The 26,515-nt window shown below is 39.0% G+C and overlaps 1 protein-coding gene across 27 annotated transcripts in view; it reads left to right on the top strand.

Annotated features, from left to right (window-relative positions):
* Positions 1–25,680, top strand: part of DLGAP2 (DLG associated protein 2) — a 456,578-nt gene extending 430,898 nt beyond the window's left edge. For 25 of the 27 annotated variants that reach the window (XM_071441861.1, XM_071441871.1, XM_071441889.1 and 22 more), the window contains 6 exons: positions 3,394–3,479; positions 4,712–5,127; positions 13,244–13,335; positions 17,712–17,864; positions 18,694–18,711; positions 20,237–25,680. In XM_071441861.1, coding sequence (XP_071297962.1) covers positions 3,394–3,479; positions 4,712–5,127; positions 13,244–13,335; positions 17,712–17,864; positions 18,694–18,711; positions 20,237–20,455 — 984 coding nt within the window. In that variant the 3' untranslated portion in view covers positions 20,456–25,680. The remainder of the gene's footprint in view (positions 1–3,393; positions 3,480–4,711; positions 5,128–13,243; positions 13,336–17,711; positions 17,865–18,693; positions 18,712–20,236) is intronic. The other 2 variants (XM_071442036.1, XM_071441815.1) reach the window with 1 other exon arrangement.
* Positions 25,681–26,515: the final 835 nt, after the last annotated feature.

The raw sequence follows: 26,515 nt of genomic DNA on the forward strand, positions 1-26,515 counted from the left end.
CTGTAGGGGCCTTTCCTTGTTTATGTCTTTGGATCATCATGTTTCCAACAACACTATGTCTGAGCTTCTGAGCATCTCCATGGAAAGCTAAAGTCTATTCTCTGTCCATTGGCTGTTGCTCACCCCCAGAGTGTTACTAGCTGTATGTTGCCCCCACAACTATGATACCCTTGACCCTCCTTACCCTATTTCTGTGTTCAGGAATGCTTATCCTAAGGATATCACTCTTTGAAGGAAATGCAGTTCTTTGGAATGGCTGAAGGCAAAGACTGACATGTGAGGAGACATCAGCTTGGCTTCATCTCTCTGGCTTTGTCTCAGGTCTGAACTGGCCACAATGTCCTGTCCTTCTGTGCTGAGCCATGTGAGTGAGCAGAAGGCCCTGATAAACCCTTTGCTCCCACCTGCTCAACCTCTTCAATCTGGCCACCCACAAACCTCTTTTCCCTTGTCAAACCTTAAGGCTTGTAACCCTGTGGAGCCTGTGCTTACATCACTGACACCATCATCCAGAGTTGCAGTTCAGTTGAACAAGTTCAAGGAACTTGATTAACAAGTGGAAGTAATAAGAAATTACTATGGTCTTTTCCTTTGTAACCAGTCCAACAGAATAATAAAATAGAATTGAATTATGGAATAATTTGGATTGGAAGAGACTTTAAAGATCTAGTTACAGCCCCTTTCCATGGGCAAGAACATCTTTCACTAGACCAGGGACCTCAGGGTCCCCTCCAAGTTGGCCTCAAACATACTTCCAGGGATAAGGTATCCACAACTCTGGGCAATCTGTTCCTAGATTATGTGGTTTAACTCAGACTGACTGGTTGCTTTGGGATGAACCCCAGTACCACAGCTCTTAGACTTCCTCATCACTCCAATTGTTGTTATGGATTTTAACATCAAACAACATCCTCCAGAAAATGTTTCCCCCCCCCGTCAGACATCATCTCTAGCACTCCTACAGGTGCAACCAGAAGCCACAGTCTAAGTATTTTTTGTTATCTGCTCTTATTCACTCCACAGTCACAGAGCAGGTCAGGTTGGAAGAGACCACAATGGGTCATCTGGTCCAACCTCCCTATTAGAGCAGGGTGACCCCAGAGCACACTGCACAGGAGTGTATCCAGATGGCTCTTGAACATCCCCAGGGAAGAAGATGCCACAGCCTCTCTGAGCAATCTGCTCCAGTTCTTGGTCCTGTAAACTCACACTGTAAAGTTCTTCCTTGTATTCAGTTTCTGCCCATTGCTTCTTGTCTTATTGCTTGGCACCACTGAGAAAAGCGTGGAAATATTATTTTGATATCCTCCCTTCAGATACCTGTAGGCATTTATAATGTTCCCTCTCAATTATCTCCTCTACCCCTGAGAATGAGTTCACTCTTCAAAATCTGTCCATGCATGACTGAGGTCTCACTGCAGGAGTCAAAGCTGCAAGTGTGACTTGCCTCTCTGCTCCCCCCAACAGCCTACATGAGTATCTCATTCTTTGCCCAGTTAATTCAGGAAATTAATGTGTTTTATATGCAGCTTTCCTCAAATCACTGAAAGGACTAGCTGAATGCCTAGTCCCTCACTTAGATAGAATTTGTTATTGAAGGCTCTTTTGGACTCTTCTTTGCTATAGATAAGTCTGCACTTCCTGATAGACATCTCTTTGTGCTAACAGCTGGCTAACAGCTGGACCTTATGGCTGCTTTGCATAGAGCAATGTTCTTTCAGAGACTATGACACCCCAAGCAGCTGAGGCTTCTCAGCCATTGCAGCCAAGATCCACCTTAACTAGGAAACCAATTTACCTATCATTTCAGTTGGTTGTTCCGGCTTTTTGTCCTCCAAGCTGCTACCTCTGGGGTTGAGGGTTTTTTTTACTGCCAATGTCAAGAGGAATCTTTCTTTTTGTACTGACAACACCACATTCTGTTACCAAGTCTGATATATTAGTTCTCTCAATGCGCTGCCCATTAAAATGAACACAGCAAGCTTCCATGCACTTGCACTTCCAGGCAGCATGCACTGTCCCCTAGGCTTTATGTAGAATAAAGGGAATTGCTGGGAAATGTGTCTTTCCTGGACTGTTGTCACACTGATAGCCAGACATTTTAGCACACCTGTGCCTGGTGCTATACTGTGCAGTTCAAGCATGCCATTAACATTTACTAGAGGATTCCTGCACCACCTGTTTCATTGACATCTCCAAGACTTAAACACATGTAAATATGAACATGTACTCATTGCTGGCTGGAGTTCCTTTCCATTCACCTACATGTGATTGCATGCTGAGCTATGGCTTAAAGATGGAAGGAGAAGTTACCAGCAACTCTCTTCCTCAAGAAGTATAGTCCACATATGCACTTGTTTCCCACCCTCCTCCCACCTTGTCCCTGGATCCCTTCAGAAACCAGGTGGGGTTGGGACTGTGCAGCTGAGACACAGCTGCAAAGACCATCAGGCTCTTTCCAGAAATGCCTGTGACTGCTGCAAGAGTAAAACTTTTCTTCTTTATCATCAGATAGATTCTTTGAATTCACACGTGGAGTGTGCATATGGAAAACCAGTTGATAATATTTTTTTTTATTTAACAGTGAAAGTATTATTCAAAAGGAAAAGTCAGTTTTACTCTTTATTTTTTTTCCCTGCCTCTCCCTTGATTCAGTAAAATTTGCATACTGCAGCACTTGCTCTGCCTGTGTCAAAGACTTGGGGTGGTGTGGTGGTGGGGAGTGCTATATAAAATCCCACAGAAACTTGCAAACGCAAGTCTCAGTCTTGAAGGAAACTACTGTGAATATATTTTGGTAAGTGTATTTCAGATGGGAATGCTATAAAAAGTGCATAAATTGCCTGCTTGATACAGCATTTTCAGGACTGTGTTATTAAAAAAAAGGTGAGATAGGGCATTCTGCTGTATCCCTCACATCATTTAATGGTTTTATATTTGTCAACATAGTTGTCAATAAAATTTCATTGCTCCATTTCTTTTTATCACTTGCAAGCTTATGGGGCTACTTCAGACTTTATTTTATTTTGTAAATCAAGGACTATAATGAGACTGGTTTATAATAATATAAAATGGGGTTACCCTGTGGATTCCTCATTCTAAGAACAGCCCTTCCAGACCAAGCTTACTCCCTGATCCCACCAAACTGAGTAATTGCTTCTGCTTGGATTTGAAATAGGGAATTACATAGCAGAAGTATTTGTGCAAAACTTTAATAAGATACAGTACCAAAACAATTATACCAGGCTAAATACCTATGGCATTTATTTGATTGTGCTAGGTGTTTCTTAGCAGTAAGAGATGAAATATATAATTAATTTTGAATGAGTGTGTGCAAAATTGTGCTGAGTTGTCAATGCTCACTCTGCAGATGTATCTTTTGTGTTGAATTAGGTGGAAACAGCAACTGATTCAGATACTGAAAGCAGAGGCCTACGGGAATACCATTCTGTTGGAATTCAAGTGGAAGATGAAAAACGGTAATTTAAGCATGTTCAAAAATCTGTAGTCTTTCATAGCACAATATGCATTTATAAACAGATTTAATAAACAACACCTGACAGGTGCTGCCACAAAATAATCCCTGAAGCCAAATTTCTTATATGCATGTTTATCATTTGGTAACATTTGTGGAGATTACTTAGCAGTTGCTTCACATTTATCTAACTTTCCAGTTTTTAATTGAAGGGAAGGAAGTTAAAGTATTAAATTGAAATAGTGGCTTAATATAATTTCATTATTGTCAGAACAAATACCAAGAGCTACATATCGGAACAGTCTTCCTTCAACAGGACTCTTCATGCTGATACAGCCTTTCCCAGTCCGCAAAAGGAGACAAAATTCTTAGGATGATACCTTTATTCTAAAACAGAATCAGCTTTCTGATTTGTTCAGTCCTTCTCTAGTTTTGTTAATCTGCTAGCCCATGTACTGACTCAGAGGTTAAGCCTGGTAGGTGCTGTTTGTCAAGTACTGGACCAGGACCATTATCTCATTTCACAGCAGCTGTCTGAGAGTATCTGGCTGCTAATTGCCTTTTGCCATCATGAACTACAAATAATCTGAGACAATGGACTCCAATGTGAAAAGATTTCACAAATAATCTTTGCTTCTCTGTCTAATATTTTAACACAAAGCTTTTCTAAAATATCATTATTCAGTGTTATATAACAGTGGATAATCAACTTTTAATGGGCACCCTATAAGACCAAAACAACCCCAACCCACATTCTTAAATGTACTGATATTATCTTTCTTTTATTACGGGATTCTCAAAAGTCCTAACTGAGCAGATTTTCAGATCTTTCCACTTAAAATTCTGAACATTGGAAATTTTTTTATATATATACTTTACAGACTTCTATCAGGAAGTTCTAGTTCTGGTAATTAATTTCCAGTTTATTTAGTAACGGCACGTGTTATTTTGTAGTATGAGAACAAATCAATATTTGCTTCCAGAGACAATTTAAATAATTTTCTTTTGTACCCTTGCTTAGATCAATGATTCCACTATGCATTTTGTTTTTCCCCTCTGTTGCTACTCACCATCTAATTTTAGTGTGATATACACAAAGAAAAGATGTTTAACATAAAGTCCAAGGAGAAGAACAGAATCCATTCCTTCTCACTGAAACATTATTCTGTCTCTCTGTACCATCACATACATTATTTATATGTCTTAATATCTTTTCTTTTTTCCCTCTTCACCAAGACACGGACGATTCAAGCGCTCGAACAGTGTAACAGCAGCTGTCCAGGCTGACCTGGAACTGGAGGGTTTTCCAGGACACATCACCATGGAGGATAAGGGACTTCAATTTGGCTCTTCATTCCAGCAGCACTCAGAGCCCAGCACACCCACCCAATATAGTGCAGTGAGAACTGTACGGACACAGGGACTGTTCAGCTACAGAGAAGATTACAGGACCCCAGTGGACACCTCAAACCTTCCACCACCAGAACCCTGGCTGGAGCCAGCCATCGAGACAGTCGAGACCGGTCGAATGTCTCCTTGTCGGCGGGACGGATCTTGGTTTATGAAGTTACTGCACACTGAGACTAAGAGAATGGAAGGATGGTGCAAAGAAATGGAAAGAGAAGCAGAAGAAAATGATCTTTCTGAAGAAAGTAAGAACATTTCAGTATACTTTCAGTTTACAGATGATTACTAAAATATGAAATCTGTTAGGATAAAGCTGTGAGTTGTGGTTTGTCCTCACTCATTCTGTAGGAGCAAAGAACCTTAGTACATAAGAACACTGTCCTGTGGCTGGCTGCACAAGATGGTGCTTCCCAGAGTAAGGTTTTGTGGAAGTAGTTAAAGAACCAACTCTAGAGTCCAGTGCAGGATCAAAGTCTGGTATTACATAGAGCTCAGATGGTGCAATAGCTCCATCCACAGCTCCAAATTTGACACATTCTTCCCATTCACTTCTATGGCTCCGGTGCTTGACCCTTTGCCAGAGCACACAGAGTGGTCTTACATGAACCTTGTTTTGCCCTTTTCCTGAAACCTGGGATTTTGCCTCTTAGTGAGAAGCCATTTTAAAAATGTTTCCATTCCTTTACAGGCACTTCAGCCTGTTGGAAGAACAGAAAGCATAGCAGGCAAGAACAACAGTTAAAGTACTTCTGCAGTTAGACAGGCATATGCATTATTAGAAAATTCAGCTGCATTTTCTTATTACAATTTTGTCAAGAATCATTATTATTCTCGCATGTCCTGTGGACACCTTGAAAGGAGTGATGGGATAAAGTGAAAAATAATGTAGACTATTTTGGAACAAGATCCAAGACAGCGCTAATGATAGTAATATATCAAAGTGGTCCTAGGACTCAGTAGCCAGCTCCCTGTGATTCCCTTTGAGGTCAATTATCCTTGTTCTTCAGGCTCAGTTTTATAAATATTTCAATCCCTGACAATCTGAATTATTGTCTCAGCTGAGATTTTCTCAGACCACAAATGAATTCATATTAATTTTTCTTACTAGCTTCTTTCCCTGCACTCTTACAAATTTCACCATCACCTCTGAGTACTGTTTCCTGATCATCTTGTTTCCCGCTCAACGAGTTCTTGCTATGATGTACCCTCAGGTCTTGGGCCAGGCCAGCATGGTGACTAAAAGGCCAATTTCTATTTCTTGCACTGACCTTTTCAAAGCAAAAAGTGTCTACATTTTTACATCATCATTTTTTATTTTACAGTCATATTTCTCTGCTGTATTGTGCACAAGTCTGCCAAGTAACAACAGAGGATTTGGGGTGGGGCTGTGAGTAAGGCTGGTTTTCCTTCCTTGAGCCTCTGGTGCTTTATGGACTTATTTTCATCATAGCAGAGCAGAGCTCAGAATTTTCCCCTTCCATTGATACTATGAAGACTTTAATATCCTTCTAGGGACTGTTAAATAACAACATATTTTCCTTTGATTAGCCTGTGGAAGATTTTCCAAGCCTTTCATAATGGTTATTCCTCAGTACTTTTTTTTTACATGTCCTATTTTTCAATTCTTCAAGTCTTTGCAGTGCTGAATACTGACGTTTCAGTGTCATCATTTAGAATCCCAAAGCACCTGCTTCTCAGACCACCTGTTACTGATGTAGGAACATGAGTGTTCTCAGTCTGAAGCAGAAGTTCAAAGAGCAAGACTTTGATCTCCTTTGAAAGAGTAAGATTATGTGGGGAGCAAAGGGGAGAAACACACAGGACGTTAGCCCCTCTCTTTCCTAGCAAGGAGTCTGCAGGCAAGAGCTGGACTTCTCCTGCCTCCTCTCTTTGTGAGCTCTTCCTTTTGCACAGCCCCAGCCAGATCTGCAGCTGTATGAAACAAGCAATGGAAACATGCTCACATCTGTACCCCTTCCCCACTCAGAGATGTGGAGAGGCAGCCAGAGCTGTTACTCTTTGGAATATGAAACTGGGTACCACACGAGGAAAACTTGGATGAGCTGACTTTAGCTGACTACCTGTTCTCAGATGCAGAACAATTCTCCTTCCCATCATGTGAACCTATACTTTTGCACTCCAGATATACTCTGGAACAGCTGACTGCATGGTGAAATGGCAATCAAGGTAGTTTTCTATAAATAGTACATAGGAAATGAAGACAATATGGACTTCAGTATTTTTATTAATATTAGGAGTTAGCAACACTAACTTGGAATATTTCAGTCAAAAAACAAAACATAGTAGCAGGATTTTGTTTCCCTGTTTGAAGAAGGATTTGAATTTGGAAGAGGAAAAGAAAGAGCAATTCCCTGATAAGAGAGTTGATAAAATTCAACTGAAATCCTTGAAGTCTCTTTTTTAAACTAACAAAAATGGGTTAATTACTTGTTCTTGGGGGAACTTTTGGACCTCCCTAATAGGCTAAAGAAGGTATAGAATAGATCTACAAAGTGTTTGCAAGGTCAGAATTTGTGTTCAGCTGACTGTCTAAAGTTCCGACTTTTTATTGTATTTAACTCCTTTCAAGAGCTCTTCCTGAAATAATTTCCAAATTACATTATTTTTAAATTGTATCCCTTCATGTAATAGCACATTAAGTAAAAGGAAGTTTTCGAAGAATTAATTTCAGTAGGGGAATGAGCTTCACAGCATCCTAAAAACTCCGTGTGAATAATTTTTTCCTGTTGGGTCCTTAAAACATTTTGAATCCCCAGTCTGAGCTGCAGAGGTTTTAAGGTGTGTATCCTCAAGAACTTAAATCTAATAACATCACAGCATGAAATGTAGCTTGACATATTTAAATATTTGCCAGTTCTTGAAGAAAATAAACAGAAATGGCTGAGCCAAAAGCAAATAAATATGGTTTTCCATCTTCCAGCAAGACTACTATTCCCAAAACACTTCACAGCAATATTTGCACATTCAAACTGTCATTCTTAATGCTGAATCATTTCTTTTTGGCCTGGATATATTAATTGTACGTGAAGACCAAATATAGCATTGCATCTCATAGGAGAGGCTGCCTTTATGATACCACTTATATTTTGTTTTAAACATGGGAACAGTTAAAATAAAACTGCATTTTAGAAAACAATTTCAGTTTTGGTGTTAACACAGCAGCCCTGAGATGACCAAAAGCTGTCTGATTGCTATATTGATTTTTTCTTTCACTGAACCTTTTCTTCCATAATATCGTTTTAAGAACTTCACTCATCAGGTCTTAGAAAAAGAGATAATCATTGCAGCAAAAATAACTCCTTTTTCCAAAGCTTTTTTTTTTTTAATTTGGTCAGTTGCCGTGAGTTTTGTTTTGAAGTCTCTGCAAAGTTCTTATATAGTTTGTGGAAGCAGTTATTTGTGTTCTGTTTATTATTTATGTGTGTGTGTGTGTGTGTGTGTGTGTGTGTGTGTGTGTGTTCATTATATGTAAAAACTATAGATATGTGTCTGTAACTGTTCCCAGGGTTAGACATCTGGTCACTTGCACTCACAGGGTGCCTCCAGGCAAAGATATGTGTTTCTCGTGGGTGCTGACTGGAGTTTCAGTTTTACACCCTGAAAATTGTGTTTGGGATTCGTGTGTAGGTGATGACAAGGAAAACAATTTCAAGCGTCACAAAGCGATTGAAGACCAAGAAGGTCAGGGCTCTGCATCCCATGAGCACAGTGATGGGAGCAGGGAGAGCAGAGCAGGGAGAGGGAACTGCAGTCCCTGCCCACAGCTTGCAGGCAGGGCTTGGCAGGGGAAAGAAGACAACCCTGGGTTTCTCAGTGCCACCTGCTTGGCCACTGGAGAGCTTCATTATGGGGAACAGCTCCACAGAGTTTACTCTCACATAAAAATCCTTAGATAGGTGCAAAAATTAACTATAGGGTAAACTATGCCAGCAGAAATGTTGCTTTGTTGGTATCTCCTGCATTGTGGTTAGCAGCTCTGCTGGCATAGCAGTAAACTGATCTCTAGTGGGGAAAGAAAATAAAGATATTAGAGTGGGAGCTCAAAGTATCACCTCTCTCTCCCATTCCACTTAATTCCATGGATACTGGACCATTCCTTGCTAATCCTCTAGCTGATATTTTCACAGTACTAATAGGACTGAATAGTAATAGAAAACACAGAGTAAAATCTCCCATAATTTTAGGTGAATAAAAATCAACAAAAAAACCTCACAGCCAATTGATTTTAGTATATTCATGAATTAATTATCCATAAAAGCTTTCTTAGGTGTTTGACCAAATATAGGTTATCCTTTAACCAAAGAGAAATTACTGACATCATTTTCTAATGCTTTTCACAAACCTATGCTTCAGGAGACATTGAAATTTCCAATTGGAGTGTTGTGAATGACTAAAGAATGTCAACTGTACTGAAACAGTCTGTAAAGTCCTACATGTGGCATCCAATAATTCCTCACAGCATTTTTATTGTTCTGCTGAAATTTTCTCCTTTTTGAACTTAGCTTTGTTGAGGTAAAAAACAAATTTGCAGTAAATCCCCATTGGTGAACAAGGGTCCCATTACCCTCCAGAGCACTGCCAGATGGGGGCTGTGCTGTCCTAAAATGCCATCTGAGCATTATATGTTTATTTTTGTCTCTAGATGCTCTGTTGATAGTAAAATGATATTTCTAAAGATTACTAATTTAAGTTTTGAGATTAGACAAATATCGTGCCCTACTTTGAGTTAGGAGCGTGAACTAAATGCCAGTTTCAATATTTTTCCAGGCATATTATTTCAGATTGTGGAGTAATTTATTTACAAATATAGGGGGGAATGAAAAGTTGAAATGCAATGGATGGAATGAAAATTTAAATTAAAATTATGTAATTTAAATAGACAGTAATGAATGCCAGAAGCACATTGATTGTTAGCAGTTTTTCACTGCTGGTGCAGCAGTGGCACAATTGAACAAAGCTTTTAACCTGTCAAGATCAGAGTTACAGCATCAGATTATAATCAATTTCATCAATACAGATCTAACTTTCCCCTCTCTACATTTGTGATATTAAATCATTTTTGATTACAAGGTTTTGTAGAATTTCTCAAGCAATTCCACACATACAGGGAAAGGACACCATTGTGTTAATTGTGCAATTGACACAATCTCTAATCAGGGTGTAAATCCTGAGCCTACTCTTACTGAAGCCATGGTCAGGGTTTTGTATGTCTTCAGAGCTAAAGTCATACAGGACCGTACAAAAAAAAATTGAGTGTTTCATATGCCTCAGGGAGGAAAATTAGGGTTGTGTTACTCTTTCTTGACATTTGGGCAAATACAAAATTATCCTGATGCAAGGAGGTTTATGGATTATATGAATATTATGTCTATTTATGTGTATTGGTAGATTCTATCATCATTTATTTACAAGAAAAATCTTCTAGTCATCACCAAACATCTCAATCTCTTCAGTCTCTAACATTCATCATTTTTTCATGGAGATAATCAATCTGCACTCATCAGAATAATTCCCCAATGCATGAAATTAATAACAAGGCTTTGGATGTCTATTAATATTGTGCTACAGATTATGAGTTGAAGTGTTTTAATACTTTAATTTAATTACAGCAAGGCAGAGTAGCATGAATATGAGAGATTCTAACCTCTATGTTTTATTACATCTGATTTACTTATTAAAATGGAAATAGAGTTAGATCTTTAGTAAATTCTAGGGCTGTAATTATACATGTGTATTCAGCACTGTGACTCAATGGCACATACAACCATCACAGCCTTATATCCCTGACAAATGTGTATCCCACCAAAATGCTACGTTGCCAGTACCTAAATCTTGACCAGTCTGACTGGGCCTTAAATCACTAATGCTTGTTGACATCATGATGCTTCATGATAGTGAAGATAAAATTAATGTTTATTTAGAATGAGGGTTTGGGTAGCTGAGGTTCACTAGAAAATATCAGACATATATAGATTCTGTCAAGACCTATATTTCTGCAGAAGAGCTAAAAGCAATGTCCCTTACTCAGACTATGTATTTGAGCTACGAACTGCAAAATTAAGCAGAGGAAACTAAAACTGAACTTTAGTCACTAGAGACAACCATTATAACCATCAGCCCGTGGAGTCAACCTCACTCTTTTTTTGCCCAGTGAATCATTGAACATAGCATGGAATAGGTGATGTCAGGAACCTGCTGCAGAATAATTCCTCATCCTGGAAAAGGAGGACCTCTGATCCCACACTGGGAGTTTGTCTAATGTCCTAAGCTACAGATCACCAAGAGAAAAAAGGAGGATACAAGGCTGTTTGTCACTAAAGTCATTGCCTTTATTAAAAATGTTGAAAACCGAATTAAAGCAATTTGTGTTAGATCAAATGAAACACTTATTTTTATTTAAGTTTCTGTATGTTTGTGCAGGTTTTAACACTCAAATATTCCTTCCTGTATGCCAATAACACTGTAGAGGAAAGTGAGGGGTTTGATGATCAAAAACCCTAAACCAATTAAAATGATTTATTTCATTTGGCCAACAGAACAAAAACAAACCTTAGTGAATTACTCATGCAGCCCTGAACCACTTAACCCCTCTACAATGGATGTCACACAGGACTGATGAATTATGTATATTTCTGTTTAATTTAGTGTTGTGGCACAGCTGTACTGTTTGCCTAACAGAAAATGGAATAGATTTTGAGAACCACAGCTCTACATATTAGCACATGCCTTGAAAGTTACTGAGACTTTAAGTAGAGAACAAAATTTTTAAATTATCTCTTGCTACTACTTGTAGGTGAGCAGATGTTTCACTGGTCTAAAGAAAGTAGAATTAAAATGTAAAACCTACTACCAAAATACTGTTTTCACATGCCCTCCTGTACTTATTCTAAATAACAACAAAATTATAAGCCCTGCCACATTCTAATGTTTCCTATATCAGGGGCTGCAGATCAGTTGTGCTGTATCAGCTTTGTTCCACACTTACACTTAACATCCCGTTTGAATTATCAAACTTGGCTTCTCTAAATTGAAGTAAAATATATCAGAGTAATTCCTGTCTACATTTACCCCACCTGTCCATATCTTTAACATTATTTAAAGATCTGGAAATTCTCCAGCTAAAATAATTTTTCTACTGAGACCACAGTTTATAATGCTTTTTAAAAATTATTTTTTTTATCATAGACATGGATGTGGAGGAAAGGAACTGTAGGAAAGGGTATGTAGGAAGGTATAGAAAAGCATGATGCCACCTACCAAAGTGTGGCATTTATCCCAGCAGATGTGGGAGTCAGGATGAGTTAGTTTCTTAGAGATAAGCCAATCCCCTCAGGTAGTACTGTGAACAGAAGGACAGAGACATCTCCAGGAGGAAATTCAGCTCATCTAAAAATAAGTGCCTAACATGGCTGAGCTGCTGAACTCAGATCACTAATTATAATGCATTCAAAAAACTTAATTTAGACAGATGACTCTTGGAAACAAAGTACAATGAGTTTGGTCATTTTCCCCAGTGCATAATGTATGGACATGTACATGGACAGTGAGGAAATACCAACACATCCATGGGGGCTGATGCTGGTTCAGCAAAGTCCTGGAGCACCTGTTTGTGTCCCACTTTGTCTGAAGCTCCTGTGCTGAGGACTTTGTATATTTTCCTGGGGAGACAACCTGTAATTCCTAAAGGGTGTACCAAACATGTCTCAGAGATGTAATTCTGTAAGGATTCAATCCTTATGGTAGGAATATGTTATATTACAGTTGAATGTAGTAACTTTACCCTCAGAACAGATAAAGAGATCTCACCCAGGGATCACCCACACAAGCACAGTGAGTGAAGTAATTTGCAGTCACAGAACCAGAAGGTATAATTTAAGGTACACGTGCCTTTGACATCAGAAGGAAGAGACATCCAACTGGTTCTTGAGGCAAGACAATTTCAACAGCTCTCAATTTACATGAGCAAATGTAAATGGGAGGAGTGTCATTTACTTTGAAATTTAAGAGTGTTTTCAAAATCATATGGATTGATGGATGCCCACTTCAGAAAGCTGAATATAGTCCCTTAGTTTTTTCTACTTCCTTTTCTACTTCCTTAAGTCTAAGCTGTTTTGACTTATTAATATATCATTTATTATTCATTCATTATTGCCAAAAGATAAGGTGCCACTGAGTTTTCCTATACTTCAGTCTTCATGTGTATAATCACAAACAACAAAACCAAATATTTACTTCCATTTTAAAATAACCAGGAACTTCATCTGCATTTTTTTTTTTGAGATGGATGTTGTATTTACTGCCAAAAACCATTTATTAGTAGTAATCCATCTGTATGCTTAGTCCTAGGTAAGATCCGAAGTGCTGTTGGAAGTGCTCAGCTCCTCATGTCTCAGAAATTCCAGCAATTTTATTGGCTTTGTCAGCAAAATCTGGTAAGTCACTTTGCCTGGTTATTCTTGAAGAGTTTAAGTTTATTCATCCATAATATTCCACAAAATGCCACTTTAAATTTTAGAGTTTAATATTTTTACTTCAAAAACAACTGTAGTGCATCTGAGCAGTAGCGTTCTGAAATGTTGTTTTCTCGTCCCACATCAATTTCCCCCTTTTTTTAAACTTAGTCCTTATGTATGATGTTGGTAGATATTTTTAAGCATATATGTAAATTCAGTAATTTCAGTCTGATTATGTTTTGCTTTTCTCTTTTTGTTGTCTTTAATAAACAAAAGAAAATTAGAAGGGAACAAACACAAGTTTTCTGAGACATAACATCATGGCTTATTTTTGCAATACCCTAATATAGTAACCATATTTCACATAAGGAAAGGGGAAATTTTCACATTAAAATCAGTAGAAAATCATAAAATAGAATAGAGGAGAATACATGATCCAGCTTTCTACGTACCTGAAAATAGGACTAATCATGGAAATGAGATATCTATAATGTTCATGAAATTAAGTTGGATAATTTGTGTTGCCAATTATATATGAGATGTCCTGGGGCTAAAGGAACAGATACATTATATTACTTATGAGGGTTACTGCTATTGTTCTGGAAGTTCATTAGAGACTAATTCAATTCTAAATGTTATCTTCATTAATATGACAGCAGCCATCAGTGATACAAAAGCTGTGGCAAGATGATACTAACCAATAGAAGAACGTAATTCTTCTTGCTACAGCTCGTGGTAGAAAACCTTTCTTTGCCTCTCTCAAATAGCAAGTGTACCTTTTCCTTCTGACTGTCCCTAAACCTCATATCTTGAAAGTACTGAATTTTGTTGTGTGCTTGACAGCAGACATAACCTATAGTCTGCTTACATACTTTTCTTTGCCCGTTGGGATTTGTCACATAACTTCCAAGGCAGAACATTTGTTCTGCAAAGACCTACTTGCTACTTTCCACCCATAAAGTCAAACATTCAGAATACCTGCAATGAAATAATACTGAGAAAATAATGCCAAAAATGTCATACCTTCTGATAGAAAATATTAGGATACATGGTACTCATTAAGAAAGGATCCGGTTATCAAAAACTCTGTCAAAACAAGAATTTTAAAAGCTGTTACAGAATAACAGAGGAAATATACAAAGTCTGACAAGCAAGAATTGAGCACATCTGTATTATCAATTACATGATGTGTGCTCCTATCTAGTAATTTGTTTCATACCAAAAGAAGGGAATCTTCAACATTGTCTGAAACTTTCTCTCTGCAAATTTAAAAACACCCTCCATTACCTGATTGATTAAGCTGTGCAAACTAAGATTTGGAGAGCCTAACCTCCACTCCATTTATCTTCAAGTGGGCCCAGCACTTGTGCTCGAGAGCATTACTGTAATAGCAAGTGTAGCTCCTGCTCAGCACAGCCATCAGCTGTTTGGGAGAAAGAACAATTCATTACTGCAAAAGCAATAGAGACTGCAAGGAAAAATCTACAACTTTGTAGACAACAAAACCAAAAAATGGCAAGTTTTTACTTCTCTTTTTCTCTTTTGGATAATAAACCTCTGAAGTCCATAACAGCAGCTTAACCCCACTCTCAGGATTTAGGTTCTGAAAATCCTTCACTTTCATTAAATCAATAATGGGCTCTGAAGAAAGCAGCAACTGCAAAACTGACTATAGTCTGAAGGCTTTTCTTCCTACACCTAATGATAAAGTTTGTTGCTAAATAATCACTTAGTGCATACATACAGGAGGGTTTCCATAGGCTCCTAAGGCAGCACCTCAGTGCCCCTGGGGAATGCTGCCAGCTTGTGTATTCCCTGTCTCTAAAACATCCAGCATGTACAGGGCTGCCACATGGCAGTTTCTCTGACAGTGTTCAGCATCTATAAGCTTAAATGTAGGACACAGAACAACAGCATTTAATTGTGCCAGTTCAAAATGCAACAAGGGTTTCAGAGAAATATACTTACTCAAACTGAAATTTAACCATGAATGCCACATATAAACTTTTCTAAAGGATCATGGGAACTTCAAATGGCACATTTGATTATGCTTTGTGTTAGGAGCTCTTATCAAAGACTCTCAGGGTAAATTCTTAGAAATGTAAGCTTCAATGAAGTTTTCCATTTTATGACTCTGGCTATATATATAGTATAACAGTATACATGTAGGATATATATACATATATCCTACATGTATACTGTTCCCACAAACTACTTAAGAAAATGTCATTACTGATTAATAACTAGTCTCTTTTGCATTATTAACATTACTTTTTGTAACACCCTTTTTTTTCTTTGAAGTGTCCTTCTCCATGTTCTCTAGTCAGCACAGATCCTGCTCAGCTTGTATGTCATGGCTGCAGGCTAAAACAGAGCAGCTTGAGCACTATCTAGGTGCTTGTTGCTTGCTTCAGGCCTCCTTCAAAAAGAGGGCTGCAAAGCTGAATTCCAAGTAAGATACAAATAAATAAGCAGTTTCTGAGAAGAAGCAGGTTTAAGCCAGTCTTTTCTAAACTTAGTTGGCTGTAATAGTCCTCATTTGTGCCAGCATTTATTCATGAACTGTGGATGTGTAAGAAGCAGGAGGCAGCCCTCTTGTGTCCAGAGCATACATGGCACAGCCCTCTGCAAGAGTTGTGCTGGAGGCCATGGTCTTCACAAACACTGTGAGCAGAGTGGGGTGCACAAAGGTACAGAACAGTAATTAGCCTTGATTCAGAAGGAAATGCCCTTGCAATGAGTGGAATCATTTTCTGGCTGTTTAGAGGAAATTGGGGAGAGTGAGTGAGGAGACCAGGCAGGAGACAACAGATTGCAAGATAAGACAGACTGCTGTGGGACTCCCCTCATGAATTTCACACAGGGAGTCAGTTCCTAAAACCTGAAATATTGACCTCTGTAGAATAAGTAACCCCACTGGCATAAATTTTAAACTGTTTTGTAACATATTGGGATTCACCCAATGAAGTAGTTTTCAGTAATCACTAATGTGGAGTTGTAATGTTTCCCAGATGTCTGTTATAATCTATATGGTCAGTTCTCTTAAGTCCCTGAAGCTCCCTATTAAAAGGAAACTTTCTTCTAGTGAAGAAGACTTGTAAGTTGTTCTTGGGCCAGATTACAGTAGGGCCTAGATATGGGTGACACTGCATGTTGTCATGCTCAGTTCCAGGCCCTAATGTCCCACAGTGGCATCTGTAAACCCAAGTTTGAGCAGCAGTTCCAAGCTTAAAACCCTTAGAAATGTGTGATTCAACAGCAATGCTGACTTATCTCCCAGTTTCTAGACAGCTGTGGGGTTGTGTTTAAATATAAAATGCCTTTGACCACTAGAGTTGAAAAAGGTGGGGAACAGAGCCTGCCATAACAGCAGTGATGCTGACATAGCAAACTAGTCTTTTCAGCTTTTGGCCAGAAAGGGAGAGATCCAGATTCTGTTTGGCATAGTTTTGACGTTCTCTCTCCCAGCTCCATTCTTTAGGCCACCTAATGGCTTCCTTCTGTCCTGGAAGGAAAAAGGCATGAAACATCTTCACACCCATGTTTACCATTTAAGCCCTATTTCAATTAAGTGGCAAAGCTCTCTTCTTGAACTAGTACCTAGTTCTAGTACTAGTACTAGTACCTGTACTAGTACTAGTACAGTGCTCAGAGAGTATAGGGTTAAGAGTCTGCATACTACCTTATAATACAATTTTTATCCAGCACTGGCATCAGGTTAATTATCAAATACAGGATCATCTTGCTAATTGTCACCACCAATGTTTGCTCCATTAAGTCTTAAGCACACATAGCCTCTTAATTGCATTACCTGGTGGTAGTGTCTTCCCAGTTCCTGAGTGTGATTCACCTCCCTGGAGAACAAACTCCAAGCATCCCATCAAGATTTCATACTCCATGTATACGTTTGAAGACAATGTAAACATCAAGTTCAGCATAGGGTGACGTCTTGGTGGCATTGTTTTGTCTCAATCAGCTATCATGAATGTAATTTTGAACCAGGAAGACTTCAGGCTGGCTGGAACACAAACCACGCTCCCCTTGCCTTTAATAATCAGCAGACAGAGGCTGTCAGTTTGTTCCTTTTTAGAAATGCAGGTCAGCACAGCATATGGTGCTAAGGAACTTCCCATGCCGCACATTCAGGAAGGCTGGCGTGTGACATCCAACTCATTCATGTTTGGGTTGTGTAGGAGGCACAGCTTTCCGGTCCCAGCTCCCAGCTGCAGAGCACGCAGAGCCTTAGCTCTGAGCACTGCTGCAGCAATGAAACCTGGCACCATGCCCTTCCTGCCTCAGTGCACGCCGCTGAAAGCCTCCTGGAGTATTCATGTTCTCTCCTTTGTGCGCTACAGGACCCGAGTGCCATGCCAAGACCAACTTCCCAGGACCTTGCAGGTTTCTGGGACTTACTGCAGCTCTCAATCGAAGATGTCAGCATGAAGTTTGATGAACTGCACCAGTTGAAACTCAATGAATGGAAAATAATAGAATCACCTGAAAGGAAGGTAAGCAGACTGTGGACAATACCATTTACTCCCCATTTGTAATTCTGCAGTATCCTTGTGTTAAATACAATAGTGAAACACAATAGTTTTCTAACCCTGGGAAGTATTTAATTGGCATGGCCCAATTTTTACATGGAAACTTTTATCAGATGTCAGGAGTCTTTTCTTTTTTAACAATGTTGAGCTGAATTATATAATAAATAAAATGAATTTTGCTAAGTTAGTTTACTCCATGACACTTTTGTTCAAATTATTTGATTCACATTCTAAAGGCTAGAACAGAAATATATTCTTATTAATTCAGATGGAAGACAATAGCCCAAGAATTCACACAAGGTAAATTCAGCACTCTGCTACATTTGGGGCAGCTCAAACTTGAACACTGCAGTGTTTAACCCTGCCTGCATGACACAAATGATAACGGAACTGGAATGAGAGAAAAGCATGTGACAGAACATAGCACAGGTCATACTAAAGCTCAGCTGACATCCTTCTGAGGGACAAAGCGCTGCTGGTGAACTCACTGCACCTCTGCTCTGCAACTCCACCACTTGGGAGATGCCCTACATGATGCTTCCAATCCAAAGGTGAAAAATTGCCCATAAAAGCAGTGTAATTGTGAACTGCCTTTCCCCTCTCTAGAACTTCATCCCTTACCTTGATTATCCCATTGTCCTTGCTTATTATTGTACCAGTCAGATGAAAACAGCATTTGGTTTGAGTCAGTACTGTTGGCCTCAGGTGAATATTTGTTTGGTTTGGGAGGAATTAGGAGGCATTTTGACAACTTTTTCATTTCTTCATGCTCCTCTTGGATTTTAATTTTCAGCCAACGGGTTGGTGGATGGTGAGTTTGCAACTCTTGCTTACTAGTGGCAACTGGAAGTAAGAAATCATTATAGTGACAGCAACAGTGATATTCCTAAGAGGGAAATAACTAAACGTGGAAAAGAAAATAAGATGGGATGACAGGAATGGAGCTTTTATGAAAACAGGAGATAGAGAAAATAAAGACAGGCAGAACTGGCTATAATGGGGAATAGCATCCCAGGCTGTTGCACTGTTCCTGTTTAATGCAGAAGTATGTTTTTAAATAAACTTAGTTATTTAGTCTTTGCTATTGCATTTGGATAGTAGAATGGCACAATTAGTTAAAAAAAAAAAACAAAGAAACCCAACCAAACAAAACAAAAAAAAAACCCAATGAGGAGTCTGTAAACCATAAGCGTTTCAGTTCAATTTTTGTATTATTTGAATCCTGCTGTGCATCAAATTAACTGTGTTCTCCATAAGGAACAGCCCATACTCTGGACTATTACCATTACTTTAAGAAATTATATAGCAAAAAGATCTATCATAGTAACCATACCTATATAAATGAAGTTATGGAGTCTTCATCTTCAGGGCTATACAGTCCAGTATTAAACATGAAATAAAAAAATTAAAAAATAAAAAAATAAAAAAATAAAAGAAAAAACAAACCAAAACCAAACCAAACTGATTTAACTTCAAATTTGCATCAAATTTCAAGTGCACTTTGAATTGAAACTATATGAAATCACCTCCAGAGGTCCATTTCTTCTAACCTAAATTAGTGTAAAATACCTTGGTTATAGGCCCTCATATGATATTTTACACTCTCTAAATGGTCCAAAACGATTCTTGATTTAACACCTGCAGAGAAATTTACAGCTCCTTTTGTAACAAAATCTACTGACTTCACTTTATAATTTGATAATTCCTCAGAATAAATTTTCTTTAAAATGGCCCAGGCTTGCAAGCAGAACAATTAGCCCTATGTTCTCTCTCTGGATGGCGCTTGAATGTTTCCATAGAGCAATTCCTGAAGGAGACTAAACTAATAGACATGTATACACAGCTGCTATCTCATATCCAGCTGAGGCTAAACTCAGTATGATTAATTTAATCAAAAATCCTGTCCTGCTAATCTTAGAGAGTCTTTTCACTTGATCAGACCACACAGATGCGCTGAATTCTTATTGGAGAGACAGTGCGTGTTTCTGTTTATAATGAGTGTAATAATGTGTCAGCTTAAATCAAACAAATCCATATGAAAGTGAGGTGTGCAGGTTGCATGTGCCAATACCTGCAAGGATGCTGGAAGGAAGCGCAGTCTTTTTTCAGGCAGAGGACCATAGAATGCATAATGGTTGTCAAATAAGAGGGTTTGTCAGTGTCCCTAGTGTGGATAGCTGTTCATGTAATCCATTAGTCAGCTGATGGGCAAGCACAAATTGAGCATGCTTGATGTATGTAATCAGTATTTTGCATTTCATGTCTTTGATGTGCATGCTCTGCTGACAAGTACCTTTTACACGCAGTTCACCCTTAGTTTTAATGCCCTGTTGCAGGAAGAAAGAAAGATTCCTCCTCCTGTACCAAAGAAGCCCCCAAAAGGAAAATTCCCTATCACAAGAGAAAAATCTCTGGACCTACCTGACAGACAGCGGCAGGAAGCCAGAAGACGGCTGATGGCTGCCAAGCGAGCAGCCTCTTTCCGGCAGAATTCAGCCACAGAGCGTGCAGACAGCATTGAGATCTATATCCCAGAGGCTCAAACCCGGCTTTAAAGACAGAATGCTGCAGAGTTCCTTTTTTTAAACAAAATGCTTGTACAGTTTGTCACTTACCTGGTAATTTTTGTCTCATTCTCTCCACTAAATATGCCCTTGATGTTGTGTTCTTTGTGCCATAAGCACAGTGGAATGCTTTTGATTTCCTCAGAATTTGCTGAGCTCACCGCAAGAACGACTTCTTTTTGTATTTATTGTCTGACTTACAATCAGCTACAATGGATAGGGCTTGTCAAGACCTGACTTATCCAATATATTCTCAGAGGACAACAAGAAACACCTCTTGAGATGGAACCCAGCTTACTTTTTGTTATTTATATTTTTATAAAATGTGTGATAATTAGGGATAAGAAAAACAAACTATAAATGGGTGCATCTCACCATTCACTAGAGGCATTAGCTAATCCAAGTAGAAGGTGCTACAAATGTAAAGAGCAGGAAAGAAAGAACCCATTTATCTCCTTGACCTTCAGTTTCTTTTCCTAGAATCCAGCTAACATATTTACCCATGCGCTCTGCCACTCTTCTCATCTTTGTTACTGCAAAATAACATTAGGCCTCTCATCTCATTCAAGTTTCTGAAGATGAACAGGGATATCCAGCCACTAAAACTCCAAAGTTCATCAGAAACCAAGAAGCATACAAGTCTGGTGATGGTGGGAATGTCCACTAAGAAACGTTTGCTGTTAGCAGTATAATGACACTCTGAAACCTAAGCAAAATTGTAATGCAAGAGGACTTGAGTGATGGTGAAAGGAAAACGGAAGCCTTAAAAAGTTAGATCTTCTGTAGTAAGACGAGTAAAGAAAAAGTTATACTTGCTCCTTTGGACCACTCATTGCATTTTTAACTGTTCTTTTACATGTTAATATTTATTTTATAAACCTTCTCTCTTTCATTTCAAGAGCTGTGCTATATGTACTATTTCAAACTCTCAAATTGTTATAACAATTGAGTTTCCAGGGTATCCTTGAGAACAAAAAAATCTTGCTTGTTTAAAATGCCAGTTGTGATGTTGTAAACAGTTTAAGAAATATGAATGTGAGTGGTAAGTATATATAAGTTTAAATGGTTATGTTAAGGTAAAGGTGAACTGTGGTTTACAATTGTAATTTTTTTTAGAACTATTTTTCTATGCAGTATCATTTATGGCAAGAACAAGGTTCTTTCTTGCTTCAGACATAGGAAAAAAAAACTGACTCAAGAGATAAGTGATTTCCAGCTATGGAATATAAGGAAAATAATAAATTTTCACGCCTCATATTGTCAGAGAGAAGTGGTAGCTACCACAGTCAAGAGGCTTTCATTTAAAACAAATTAGGACAGAATTATTCCACTTCACCAACCTTCCAGAGCCAACCAAGCAATCCAGCACCTAGAAGTCTTCAGGTGAAGACGCAATAAAATGAGCAACATGCAGCCCCCAATACCAAGGTTTGAATCTTATTGAACACAAGTTTAGGTGAAAAGAATGAGAACTCAGTGAGACAGACAGCCCCAGCTACCACATTCCCCGTTTACCTGCTTTAACAAATGCAATGTATTTAGCCATAGGCAGAACAATTCTTTAATTATACTCAAGCACTTTGGTTCTTCACCTGTTGAGCACTTTAAATCCAAATCCCATACACCCTGCAGCCTGATGGATGAGTGAAAACGTGAAGTACCATAGGTTTTGCAGATCTGACATTGCTTCAAATCTGTTTTCTTTTGTTTGGTTGCTTGGTTTTTTCCCTCTTTTTTCCAGTGTGTGGTATTCAGCATGAGTTCTGTCTTTGGACAACTGATAAAGCATGCTTGGCTTCAAAGTACGAATCTTTAGAGATGAAGTTTTGAGAAGTTCCTGTGAGAAGACACCCCTGTAAATTGAGCCTGGTATCTGGTATATACTTTACCAAATAGCCTTAAACTATATTTGAAGCAAAAACCAAGACGAATGTATATCCTTCAAGAATGCAAAAAAAAAAAAAGACAAAAAAAAAGAAAAAAAGGAATAAAAAATAATAAATCCCTGAAATATTCTTCTATAGATGGAAACATTATATTTCCCATCCCTTGCGTTTTCGAGGCATTTTCTATTAAGGAAAGAGCTGAATCCAAGGCAGTGTACAATATTGATTCTATTTCCTATATTTGTTGTACTATTTTAAACACAGAAGTACATGCAGAGACTGGCATCTTTAGTCTTGAAAACTGGTATCTTAAAGTGGAGCTGCTAATTAGAATATCCACACAAAACCAAAGCCAGTATTTTTCCTAGATTGAAGAAATTTAAACTAGAGACACACACACCTGTACACATATATACATATGGCAGCTGACACATTTTATCTAATTTTCTGCACACTTCCAGGAGGAATCACTTACTTTACTCACTTGAACCCTTCTACCTGCAGCAACAGGTCAATTAAGCAATTGAGACAAGCTGTACCTGATCCTGCCAGTAATCAGACATTATGAAGACAAATTGTAAACAGATTACAGATAAACTGAGACCCCAGCTGGCCTAATAATGCTGACTTGGAGGAGTCTGTGTTCTACATTTCCTATGCTGCTATAAGAAAATTCTCAGTATAAGATTTATAAATCTATGATTTCTGTTTGTTCCACCTTGTTCAAACAAACAAAAAAACCAAACAACTGAAATAACCCACAAAAACAATTGGAAAAAATCAAAAGTAAACTAGATGCCTACCAACAAATTTGATAATGTTGCTTGTGCACATTACATTTTGAAGTGCAATATATTAAATTGTTGTACAGGTAACATTATATTTTTTCAGGCAAATAAGCCATTTCAATTTACATATTGTACACCTGGTTAGTTTAGAAAGATAACATTATGCGTATAATATTTGTGTTGCAAATAAATCAAAGTCAGATTGCTTCATTCTCTGACATGAGAAACACCGTATCTTAATAAACATATATCCAGATCTATTGTAATCTGACTCCACATCACAAAAATAAATGTCAGTTACAAAACCAAAGTAGGAGGAATATAAATAAACAGAAAGATAGGAACTAGAATGCTTTCTCCTTTGAGAGTTCATGGTATAGACCCACTCACAACAGCTGAATATAGCAAAATAGTCTGGTGTTTAATTAAATATTAATTGGGCTAATATGTATTCTAACACATTAAAACTATAGAAAGTCTCTGTTCGTTTAGTCATTGACTGTAAAACACAAGTATACTAAACAGAATTCAGAAAATTTAGATAAGGAAAAAGGCCTGAATGGTAAAATTGATATTTGCCATACTTATTTTTGCTTTGTATATTTTTTTAGATTTGAAATTCTTTGTAATTTGGTGGAGTACATTATGAAGTGTTTTATTATTTCACGTCCGTCTGATTAGAATGGTCTTTGGCAGAATGCAAACATGAACAACATTGTACAGTTTAATACCAAAAAATGATATTTTAATTCATGCTTAAACCTTGACACTATATTAGATTTGAAATCAGTCAGGAAGGAATTAAAGTGTGCATAGGAAAGTGCGTGAATTTCATATATATAGATAGATATAACATATATTTCATACAATGAAAATTATTTGTTTTAAAATAAGCCCACGTCCTGCTGTATCAGTAAATTAGTACTCTACTTCCTCAGCACTGCGTCTAGTATATAGTCAAGGAATGTTTGGTCATTGGGTGGTTTTGCAAGTAACTGCTCTGTGACAAGTGTCACCCGTGGCATGGTGTGTCACACGGGCCTGCAGCCTCCTCGTGGCCTGTGGAAGCAGTGCCCTGGAGAGGTTCCTGGCCCCGTGGCACCTCGGGCAGTGTCACTGCTCTGTCCCCGGCCCTCTCCATGCAGGCCCCCTGGACCTCCAATCAGCCCAGCTCAGCCTTTTACACTCAAAGCCTTGAGCCTGCCCTGCCCAGCTGGTGGGTTTGATGTCCTCCTCAGCATCTCAGAGTTGGCACCAGTGGCGAGAGCACACTGGAGGCTGTCCCATCAAGTGCTGGTTTGTGCATGCTGATTTGAGGTCTGGAGCTGGTTTGGCAGCTCCAGGTGTCAAGCTGTGTGCACTGAAAACCTGTGAAACCAGAGCCTCAGTGTAAGGGAGCTTAAATGAATCGTGAAGCAATGTTACTCCCATTACTGGTCCTTGAGCATCTTGTGATGCAGGGATACCACTGGCCAGCTGCGCTCGAGGTAAGGAATATCAGCAAACCCCTTAATGTCTAGAGAGGTGCTTCCTGGTCTATGACAGGTTGGCACCCACACTTACACAGTGCCTTTCATCCAGAAGGATCTCCAAGCACTTTATTAGCCAACACACAAACTCCAGGCTGGGCTGCAGCTGGGACAGGTAACCCAGCATGGCGGGATGCTGGGGGTTCCCCCACCTGTCCCCACGCTGCTGGGAGTTTCCTTCCACGCTTCCAGCATCTGGGACCTCACAGTCTGAGCCTGTGCTGAAGGAGAAGAAAAGACTCACTGAACCAAGAGGAAGACCTGAGCAAAGCAGAGATGAGGGCAATCAGTGCTCATACCATACCCTAGGGAGTAGGCAGGGAGTAATGAGCATCAAATTAATCTTCCAGAACAACCTCTGTCTTTTCTGTTCCTGACAATGGCAGTGAGGTCCTGGCAGTGGAGGAGCTCCCTGGGAGGGTGCCGGAGGAGACTCCTGGGTCGTGCCAGGCACAGGAGCTGATGGCACTGGCAGCTGATCCCTCTTGGTCAGGAATCTTGGCAAGTCTCCCCTTCTCAAGTGCATTTCCCTCACTTTCTTAGCGGGAGAGATCCATCCGGGGTCCTTGCTGCACAAGCAGCCTTCCCCAGGCACCCTGTTCTCTCCCCAGGTCTGCCTCCAGCCCAGCTAACACGAGGGATGACGTGGGGCACAGCACTGAGGCATGATGATTGTGCTTTGGTTTGGGCAGCTGCTCTCTTGTGAGACTCAGCCCCAGCCCTAAGGGTTCTTTTATGGCAGAGCAATGGGGGCACCTCTCTCTGCACGGACAGGATCAGCAGATGAGAGGCCACCATTTCATACTGCACAGAACAGAAAGAGGATATTTACATGTATCAGTATATACACATAATGATTTTTCACTGTCAAGGTTCCAGAGAACCAGACCCAGGAGCCACAGTCAACACTCACATTCCTGTAGATTGTGCCACTTTCTTGCAGCTCATCCTCAACACTGATGGCTGTGGCAGGTTCACTGCCTGCTGCAGCCCCATGCCCCATCAGCAGCTATTCACCATGTTCACCTCCAGGGACCATCTTTCAGGAACATGGCATACTCATATGCATATACAGAGTCCTGTCAGGAATTAAGCCCTCTGTATCCACAGAAATTGCTTAATTTATCTCTGAAATGCAGCTACCTCTATGGCATAATGCTGTAGCTGTTTAACTACATAATAGGCTGCTCAGGACAGCAAGTATAAAATCAAAATTGAAATGGAATGTTGCCCAAAAGAAAATTTGGCCAGCATATGTGGGCTGATTCAGCTCCTCTTAATGAAATAAAATTCCAATAGCTGAAAGGGGCCATGGCATTCATTACTGAATGTCTTTTCCAACATAAACAATTCTATGATTCTGTATAAAAATGGTATTCCAGATCTTTTCTCATTAAATTCATATTGCATTTCATAAAAGATGATGGCAGAAGAAGACTGCACGTTCACTGATCCACCTTTATACACCCAGCTTTTGTCCCATTACCCTTCATTGCCAGAAGAGAGCTGGGCTTTTGAAGTCAGATCGTAGTTAAGGTAAATTAGTCTGTCTACACAGCTTGCTCTTTAACTGAGCAAACATAGAACAGTTTTCATCAGCTGGCAATTTAATTCTATATTTTATTATGGCCAAATTGTTATTTTTCTAAATTGGTTTTGTTGGACAGGATTTTTTACTTCTCTAGGTACAAAAACATGGATATTTTCACCTAAGCATAAATAAGGAGGAGGCTTATTTGAATATATAGTCATTATTCACAAACACAGTCCATTAATGAGGAATTTTCTTCTTCTTCTTACCTTGCCACTTTTTCATTCAACACATTTCCCATTCCTAAAGCTTCACTG

The sequence above is a fragment of the Agelaius tricolor genome, unplaced genomic scaffold (genome assembly GCF_023055355.1).
Source record: "Agelaius tricolor isolate 1412-34295 unplaced genomic scaffold, bAgeTri1.0.p SCAF_1, whole genome shotgun sequence".
NCBI lineage: Eukaryota > Metazoa > Chordata > Aves > Passeriformes > Icteridae > Agelaius > Agelaius tricolor.